The sequence below is a fragment of the Gopherus flavomarginatus genome, chromosome 9, assembly GCF_025201925.1.
Source record: "Gopherus flavomarginatus isolate rGopFla2 chromosome 9, rGopFla2.mat.asm, whole genome shotgun sequence".
NCBI lineage: Eukaryota > Metazoa > Chordata > Testudines > Testudinidae > Gopherus > Gopherus flavomarginatus.
In genome coordinates this window covers 81,392,849-81,402,989 of record NC_066625.1, presented here as the reverse complement: position 1 = coordinate 81,402,989, position 10,141 = coordinate 81,392,849, and the positions used below count along the sequence as shown (strand labels likewise).

General features: G+C 39.4%; 1 protein-coding gene across 1 annotated transcript in view; it reads right to left on the bottom strand.

Annotated features, from left to right (window-relative positions):
• Positions 1–1,998: 1,998 nt before the first annotated feature.
• The window catches only part of MCTP2 (multiple C2 and transmembrane domain containing 2), a 194,061-nt gene continuing 185,918 nt past the window's right edge, over positions 1,999–10,141 (bottom strand). The window contains exons 22-23 of the mRNA XM_050967171.1: positions 7,082–7,179; positions 1,999–4,813 (exon numbers count right to left, since the gene is read on the bottom strand). Of these exons, the coding sequence (XP_050823128.1) occupies positions 4,745–4,813; positions 7,082–7,179 (167 nt within the window). The 3' untranslated portion in view covers positions 1,999–4,744. The remainder of the gene's footprint in view (positions 4,814–7,081; positions 7,180–10,141) is intronic.

Below are 10,141 nucleotides of genomic sequence, written 5' to 3'. Positions count from 1 at the left end.
CCCGTTTGAGAACTGCTGATCTAGGAAGCTGAACTGCCCACTGTTCTGTAAGGGTGGCCAGAGCTGAAGAACAATGATGAAGGAGTGGGGAGGAAACTTTGACAACACTGAAGTTCTGTATCCTAAAAACAGTCCCGTCAAGCACTACTCAAGTCCAGCACTGTCAAGCAAGCATAAAAACTCTTTCAAAGAAAATAAAAAATGGTATTAATGGCAGGGCATGAAGGATCACAGGACAGTTAAGACAAGTAGTTAGTTTCCTCGGAGCTACATTTGAGCTTTCTCTGAGCTATTTTAACAGGAGGTAGAATACACACTGCCCAAGTGTTTTAAAAATGTGTCAAAGGCTAAAGATAAAATATTTCATATGCAGCAAGAAAATGGAAGTTACTAAAAGTCTGCATTACCTGAATTACAAAACAGCAGCCATTTAAGGAGAAACCATTAACTTGAAATCTAGCAATAAAATTTAAACTTATCATTGCTATTGATTAATAAAACTGAAAAGTTCCCATAATTTTACTTTCTATTTCTTTGGTTTGGGAGCGCACCAATCCCCCAATACAGTCATTTAGGCACAGATCAACATGAATCCAGCTGCAGGATCACAGCCTTAGCCGTCTCCCTTGTGGCTGAAATGACTCTTACAAACATCAGCATTCTCTTTTAAAGGACTAAACTCCCCTCTCCCATGAGGACATACTATTTAAAGGATTTTCAATAAGAAAAATGCAATTTTTAAATCAATCAGTTGAAAAAATAATAAATTGGACAGGGTCCCTTTAAAGATGCAAAATATGATGGGTTGATTAAAAAATACAGTTTCCAACAGAGATGACTTTATATGTCCTGAGTTAAAAACAACAGAAAAAACCCTCTCCCCAAAACCAAACCAAAACCCCCAGCCACCCCTTACAATTCCTACTATTTCCACTATACTCACATTTTAATGATATAAATAGATGGTGGCAGTGGTAGGAACTGACATCACTTAAAGTTAAAATAAAATCATGGCAAATACCTGCCCCTCAACCCCTCAGCCCCCCCAAAGAAATCTGTCAATATTTGTTTGACATTTAAAATGGATGTGCTTTATTCAGGCGTAACAACCTTTGTTTGCCTGCTTTCCAGGATATGCATTTTAGTGGCAGAACTTAACCGATATGAATGTTCAAGGAAAAAAAAATTTACTTGAATGCATTCACGAAAACCAACTTTTCAGAAGCAGTTTGTTTGGCCAAATGTACGCAGAAATACTTGATTTGTGGGTACACCTCAGATCCGATATTTGCACAACTGTCCATGCAGTGTATATGTACATGTGCGCACAGCTAACTTATCTCTAGGCAGTATAAGGACCCATGGTCAGGTTTGTGTTTCTGAATGCATGATGATAGTATGAGAGCTTGGGATGTAAACACTGTGATATGTGCATTGACGTTTCCATTATAACAATACCTTACATAACAGAACACCCTTCACCAATTGTGACTTGAGTGTGGTTTTTAAAACAAAAACACACCCCACCATTCTGGACCAAGTAAAGAGTGCTGTGAAGACAGAGACTGGTCATTTGAATGGGGAACATCAATCACCCAAGGCCAGGTCCTGTATGTGAGGACTGGAGAACTCCTTAAGTCAAGGAGGGAGTTGGGAACCCCTCCAAACCTGTGTATGGTCTGAGATCCATAGATAAATCCTGTAGATAACAGGATACTTGTGTTTGGATTTGTGCAGATGGTCACTTCCTCCACGCCAGTCCCAACACCACTCTTTGTTCCCCATAGCAGCATGGCTTCCATTCCAAATCCCAATTCTCTGCTGTTATTGTTATACTGCACTTCCTTCCTGTCAAGACATGTTCTTTAAATACAATGTGCTTACTTTGTATAGTCAGATGTTAAGTACTGTACCACGGTAAATGTTCTGCAATGAATTGGAAATATATATTCTGATTAGATTAATTAATAGCACAAAAGCTTGAAATCAAATGTTTATTGCATTTCAAAATATTTATCATAACAAACAGATCTTTGCAACATATATAGTTACTGGAACATAGCAAAACTCTTATGTTTGTGTCTCTCCAGCGTAATAATCTAATATAAAATATTTAGCATACCCACATTTAAAAAAATAGACATTACCCTGTCTCCTGAATAGAAATCAGTTCATGTGGAAAATTCTATAGAAAAAATACTATTAAAATATTGGTCCCACCTTCTAAACAAATAAGGTTTTTTTGCTTCTTTTGAATGTTTTCATTCAAATGAATGAACAGATCTCACGTGTGTTTAAAAATGTCTCACTTTGGTCCTTACAAAATGACAGACTACAGTATGATAAACTAGATGACAGTCTAGAGTGAGACAATGAAGCATTGTTTACACAGAAGATTGAGTAACTGGTTTAACAAAAGGGGTCGGTGGATATCTACTGTTTGTACAAATAGGAGATTTACTGGAGCTTTTATAATTTCTACAAGGCTCTTTCCAACCAGCTTCATTAACTTGAAGTAAATCAAATCATGCAGAGATCTGACTCTGCCAGAAAGACATGCCGGGAAAGATACAAAATGAAAAAGAACAGACACAAGAAGATAAGCTTTAGAATTGTTGGCAGTTTTTATACACAATTTCTTTGAAGATTTTTAAACTACAATCTAAATGTGTGTGCACGTGTATATAAGGAGATACACACAATAAACACATATGTATATGCATACATATATAGTGTATACGTACGTATTCCAGGGGTCGGCAACCTCTGGCACACGGCTCGCCAGTCCCAGGCCAGTCCCAGGCTAATGTGGCGGGAAGCCGCAGCCAGCACATCCCTCGCCTGCGCCGCTTCCTGCCGCCCCCATTGGCCTGGGAAGGCAAACCGCGGCCAGTGGGAGCCGCGGTTGGCCGAACCTGCTGATGCGGCAGGTAAACAAACTGGCCCAGCCCGCTAGAGTGCTTACCTTGGCAAGCTGCGTGCCAGAGGTTGACGACCCCTGATGTATACTATGTACACAACACACATTTCCTTTTAAAATGACGCCTAATTTATTTTCTACTTTTTCATATATACCTACAACATGAGATCCCAGTGAAACATCTTATTTATAAAATTAAATCTTGTATGAAAAAAATGTCCTGTCCTTCAATGAAGGCATGTAAACATTGTTAAAACTACTTTGAAAAATAAACGATTAGAAAATTACTGAATCTGTGTAATAATCCATTAGCTATCACTATCACAGTCCTATTTCTTTTGCTGGTGGCAGTGCAGGATACCATGATATAACTCTGCTCAAGATAGGTCTGCCAATAAAGGTAGGCCTATATTTACAGCCACTGATTAATCAGATTATTTCTAAATAATGCATTTTCAAGTCAAATCATCTGTATCCTGTGGTTCTCTAGTTTCTTTATTCTGTGAAGCACTTTAGGGGAGGCCAGAGGATGGCAGGCTGAGGGGGTGTCACAAGACTTAGGTTCTAGTCAAGTCAACAATGACTCAAGTGATTTAGCAGCATACGTTTCCTTGAAAGTCAGCGGGATTTGTGCTGTCTTTTGCCTCCCTATGCCTCAGTTTTCCCCATCTGTGAAATGAGTAACAATGGTTACCCAAGTTCGTAATGCACTGAATTCTGTGGACAAGAAATGTTATATAAGGACTTACATTATTGGGAGAATTGAAATTTTCTCAGGGACCCACATCTCCTATCAAAACATCAGTTCTTCATTGTTTGGATCTCATACCATTTCATTCTGCGAGCTACCAGGAAAGACTCCATAGAACATTGGTGGTCAATGAACCAACGTTTGAGAGCTATTATAGCAAAGCAAAATATTTACAACCACCGTTTTGGGCACAGTGCTCTCCTCCTGCTCAAGCTTATGCATCTTTAAGGCTATAAAGTATTTTTCTTCAAGAGCTGTAGTGCTGACATCTCTAGATTTGGACAAAAGCAACAGTTATGCCGAAAAACCTGATGAGATGTAATTATAAATAAGCAAGTCAGAAATATGGTCTTTTCAGGTCGGCAAATTCTCCTAACCTTTCACAGTGGTGGATCCTGGTGTGTCCATTGCCAGCAATGGACCTCATGTCAGGCAATTCTGGCATCAAGGAGTTAACAGCAGTTTTTAAAAGCACAAGCGCTGGATGAAATTGAGATACTGTGGGAGCTTCTAGCTGTTTCTGGTAATTACGATAATAACTTTCTAAAATATACACTGCTTGAACATAAGCAGGGTATCAAAGACTTGTTAATTCAGAGTTTAAACCCTTCTATGTGCTGTGATTTAACTGAGAAAAGAATAGCTCTCATATCTCAATGTAAATCTGTTGGATATGTTAAAAACTAGTTCAGAGCATCTCCTCAAATCAGCTTAGCTGATCTGCTATACTAGGCAGAATTGTATCTTGCTACATACAAACAAGGAGAGCTGAGACATTCGGTCTTACCCTAATAATCCAAGTTAAAAAATGGAACATGTGCTTGTGCTCTTCTCCACCCACTAATTAGTCCTTGCGTTCTGCCCTGCTCTGGTTGGGCTAGGCCTCTGTGCCAAAAAGAAAGGCAGCCCAGGACAGGTGCACATCAGAAAACGTATGTCTTCTAGAGGGACCATCCTGGGCCCATGGCAGTTATTATAGTGTTCATCTGAACCAAAAAAAGGGTGTGGGGAGAAAAAATATGTAAGTGTGTGTATATGGAGGGGGATATTGCATTCCAAAAACTGTCTGCATCCTACAGAGTACTCCATTTCTTCCTGAGGGGACTGGAGCTGCTGTATGGTTTCAATTCAGCACGCTGCACCTGTAAAAACAAATAGACATGACGTCTGCAGTTAGGTAACTCTAGCTCACTACAGTGTGTGTTAATGGCTCCCCAAGGACAAACCAAGGGAAACTAAGGAAGGTTCAAAAGTAATGAATCATTTTCTAAACACAGGAACATGGGGGATTAATTGCAGGAAGGATTTGAGAAGTCATGAATCATTTCTTGAAACCAAAATATTAAAAGCAGATTTTTCTAATGAGATGCACGGGGCACTACTTGATCTAAGCAGTGCCAGATAGACTGCCTTTTTTTTGCTCGCATTAACCTATATGTTTAATAAGACTCTCTTGGGAATGCTAAAGCAAGTGGATCCCAATATTCAGTAAGGTTAGAGTGGTCTCAAAACTGTATACGGACATGCTTTATCACTTTAGAGAGGAAAAATATTTTCTCGAACAGAAACTAAACAAAGATTTTCCCTACTTCCCCACAGCAATTTCAATTGCGATATAATGGTTAAAACATCTGTGATAAATCCAAATGTGGTGTAATTCCCAATTGCAAACTGTCTGCTGCATAACTGAAAAGTGTCCCCATTGAAATCATGAGACTCTTACACAGAGTATGCTGCCTTTTCCGTGCTTCTGTGCCTTTTGTCCAGGTCATGTGCTACTGGCATACAGTAACAGGCTACAATACTGGGGTATTTTCTAACTCATAGTACTAGTAAAATGAAACAAAGGTACTTTAGCAACATATTAAGTGAAGCAGGCAGAGGTGGCTTTGATACTGCCTGGGAATGGTTTTAATTAGATTCTTGTATCAGATGACAAATGTATTCACTTTTTTTTTTTTTTTTTTTTTTTTAGCATTTATGGCAAAACTCCTCTAGGATGGTATATCCCTTCATATATGTTTTACCAATGCTTCCTCAAAGAAAATAGCATCCTCTTCCTTACAGAGCTCAGTCAAGCTACCCAAGGATGACAGAAACCATTCAGGAAAATGTTATAAATGTAAATCTTAAATACAACACAAATAGAAAAGCAGCTTATCTCTAAGTATAAACATTAAAGGACAAGTGCAAACCATCTCTGCAAATCCAGCGCATTCTAGAATAGCATCAACAAAAATACAAATGCACTTAAGCTTAATGTCTCTATGATTATTTCTGTTTAGCTTTTTTCCCTAATCTATAGAGATATTTTTCTCTAGCTATAGCACTGCCATCAACCAATCTGGTGATCTCTCGAAACAAATGTCGCTGGAAACCTTTTCCAACTGTGTTTCTACCAGCTGCATTGACACCGCATGGAGACAATCATTTTCCAATCTCCAACAGAGTAAAATCACTATGGACTAGCTAGATTTTGATCCTCTTATTTGCAGTGAGCAGCACCGTACTCTGCAAGCACTACTGCTTCAGGACTAAAAAGCTATTTCAGTGTGATCTGGGTGGCAGAATCAGGGCCCTCGGTCATAAGATTCTGGATGATTATAAAGGATTGTTTCTTTTGTTTGATTTTGTGCAATTTGCCACCCAGTAAGACTACTTTCCTTCCACCGAGAGAAATAAATAGATCTCGACATTCTAAAAGACCCACTGTTCAGATAATTTGCAGCCAGCTGGACAAGATTATTGAATATAGTGCTTTTAAAAAATAGACATGAATGAAGTGGGGGGAGGGTGATCCTGGCTGGACTGAAAGTTATAATTCCATGCTGGTAGAAGACCAATCTTCTTGAACACAGGTTACTGTATACAGATCTCAAGTCTTTGCGTCATAAAAGGTGAGCGTAGCATTGTCCAAGGAAACCCTGTGTTCAAGGTGGGTGGGGAAGAAGAAATTAGGATGGCAGCTGGCCCAAAGCAGATCACAGCAAGCACAAAGTCATGGAATAATCCCCCCACTCCTGTATGAGGAGATGAGGAATGCAGTAAAACCCTTTGGATGGTTATCTCTGTCACTCAGAGAGATTGTATCCTCCCTCCTCTCCCCCCACCGTCCATACAAATATCAGAGCAAAAAGATGAACAAACCAATAGTTCAGTGACCATGCTGTGCAAGTTCCAGATCATTTTTAAGTAGCTCTCTTCAGGATAAATTTTTCTTCAATCATCTTATGCTTCCGACAAAGGTTTTCAGCTCCCCTCTCCCTCACATTCATTGCCCCTTTTATGGATTTTCCTGATGCCTTATCTCTGTTATTCAAAATGCTTCGGCATTGTATTCCCCAAGCATAGTGCTGGCAGCTCTGAGTGCTGCTTGATGCCCCTGTTGGTGGTGGCCATTCATTACTTACTTTTTGAACATCAGATGGTACCCTGGAGAGGAAATCTAGTAACTCATTACTGTCGATGGCATAGGGATTTCTAAGCTTCTTAGTAAATTTATTTATGCCTAAAAAACAAAACCAAAACAATACAAACCCACTTTATTTATTTATAATTGCTCAGGCAAGTGGGGGAAGGGGCGGGGGGACAGAAATTCACAAGTAAAAATTAGTGTGAAAACAATGACTAGACTTCAAGTCATGCACATGTTGCTGTCATGTGGAATCATTCACAAATGCCTCTTGGAAGGAAGGAAGGAAAAGGAATTATTATATAAAGATTCTGCTTTACTTGGGTGGTGAAAATCCCATTACCACACCAGCAGAGAGGCAGTGGCTGAAAAAGCAGAAATTGTGGAACCCATCAGCTTTTTTTTTTTTTTTTTTTTTTTTTTTTTTTTTTGCGGAGAGGTGGTGGTAGTGAATACATGGATTAACAGCCCATTCTGCTCTGAAATATAGCATCCCAGCTGGGCTTAGGCCTCCACTAGACCAAATGTGGTCCTCTCTTGAAGCTTGAGGAAAAATATAGGAGGTTGGAGGGTGAAAAGAGGAATGGGACAGAGGAAGTTTTCTTTTTCCTGTTTAATTTGAAAAAGAAAACGACTGAGGAAATCAATCCTCCCCCCACCCCGCCCCGACATGTTTCATAGCCTTTTATTCTCACTGCACAGCCAGATTTGACACACTGATTATACTTTGATGCTGTGGGAAACCGAAAACTTATTAGGATTTTATTTTTTGATCTGACTAAGGTTGATAACTGGATTTATTAACCTCTGCAATGCCACTCCTAGTTTGCTCCGCAGAGCAAGCCAAACTGTGCTTAGCTGTAGCTGGTCCCAGCAATGGAATCAGGGCTCACCAGGAGCGCTAGGCAGATCATAGATTTTTATCCCATAAAAAATTTCAGATATCAAAACATTTTCCTGGCCTGAATCAAGCTGAAAGGTTAAAACTCTCAAAAATGCCTGTGAACTGAAAATCTGAAATAAGTGTAATTTGGGTGGGTCAAAGCGTTTACATTTCGAGAATTCCAAAATGCTTTGCTTCAATTTTGACCCTTTTAATTTACATATTTATTTTTCCCTGAATTACCTTAAATTTCAGAACAAAAAGTTGTTTCTATTCAGAAAATCAAAACTTTTTGTTTCAAAAATGTGAAAAAAATGAACAATTATAATAATTTGAGCTTAAAAATGATCAAAAAAGACCCTTTTTCATGAACAGTTTAAGTCTTGCAGAAACGGCATTTGAAGGTGTTTTACAGTCTTAAATCAGAGGGGAAGTGCCATACAACCTTGATCCAGCCCGTTTTCTGAGCAATGACATGAACAAGGTCCGGCATCGGGATTCAGGAGACCTAGGCTCTATTCCCAGCTCTGCCATTGTCAATTTAGGCAACTTCTTTTTGCCTCAGTTTCCCCATTTGGAAACGAGAATTTTAATGTGGCTTTAATGTGTATAGTAGCTTTTTAGATGGGAGGCTGAAATGTGCCATAGGAGAGTTAAGTATTATTACGAAAAGGAGAGCAAATAATAATGCATCTTGAAAATTAGGATATTGGTATCCTATAAGCAAAGAAAGAGGTCAGAAGCACCTACTCTAATCACAACCCAAGCAAAAATTTCACAGCAGTTTTTCTGCATGTGGTTTCAGATCCAGTGACTTCCACTCTCCCTCTCCCTTGGTCTCTCTCTCTCTCTCAGATGTACCTGCTTCACATATGAATGCAGCTTTTAAGCTATATTCTTGTAGCTAAATGCCAACACAATTTTCTGAGTACCTGATTTTTAAAAACAGAAAATACTATAACGTCTTTTGAGGCCTTGCCACAGGGTAGTTGTTTAACATGTATCATATTTGAAGGCCCTGTCAGTCTAGATGATGTTGACTGGATGTATAGCTTTGGTGTACTCTGGATGTCTTCCACATTGAGACAGAAACATATTGTTCCTGAACTTTCAGTTCACAGGAATCTCCTCTCTCTTTTCTTTTTGTTTACTCTTTGTTGAATTCAATCATTTATTTTATGGTTTCTCCCACCTGCAGCTGTTGATAGTATCATTGACTTGTTCTCCTTAGCTCCATCCCCTAATGTTAGAGTGACATTAGCGGATGCTTCATCACTGTAAAACTAATCAGGACTGACCACTGTCCAGACGCATACAGTAACATGATGGTTTGACATTGCAAAGTTGTTCAAGGAGGCTACCCTGCCCTCGGTTTTTGTTCTTTCATCCCCTACCAAGATTTACCATTGTAAACAACCAAGGAAACTGATGAAGGGTGACAAAAACATTCTGAGGGGAAAAAAAAATCGAACTTTCTCTTATTACAGACATACATTAAGGGCCTAATTTTCAGACTCTGAGCTCCATTAGTGCAGGCATAAATTTGCACACAATGGGGTTTTGCATACAAAAATTCTATTCCCTGGTTCCAAAATGCACATAGAAGTTGTAGCCCCGTTGAAAATCAGGTCTGTAAAGCATGTATGCCTGGATTCTCTATAATGGGCAGTGAGAACAAGAAACTACACAAAACCCTGAACAACAGCTCAAATACACCAGGAAAGGCAGGCATCCTCCACGGGAGCAGCAAAACACGATCATAATTTATTATTATTTTAAACACTGCATTGTGATTACACAAAAACCTTCAGAAATGTCCCTGACTTTACTGGATTTGGTCCAACCTCTCTGAAAGGATGCAAAGAGCTACAAGATTTGTTCAGAAGATCCAGCTGATACTTGGATATTTAATGGCTTTGAAAGGTTTGGATACTTCTTTCTCCCAACCTAGTAAGATCCTTCTCCTTTACCTCTTTATTGACCCCCCCTCCCTTCCCATTCCTCCCTCAAAACTAAACCCTCTCTTTCCAACTCACACCCTGCTCCTGACAGCTGATGATATGCTGTGTGAAAAGGACAAGTGATTTCCTAGGTCTTACACATATACTGTGAGGCACTGGCCTGGGTGCTCCATTCCTCAGACTTAAAGCAGCCCCTAATACCTACACCTACACC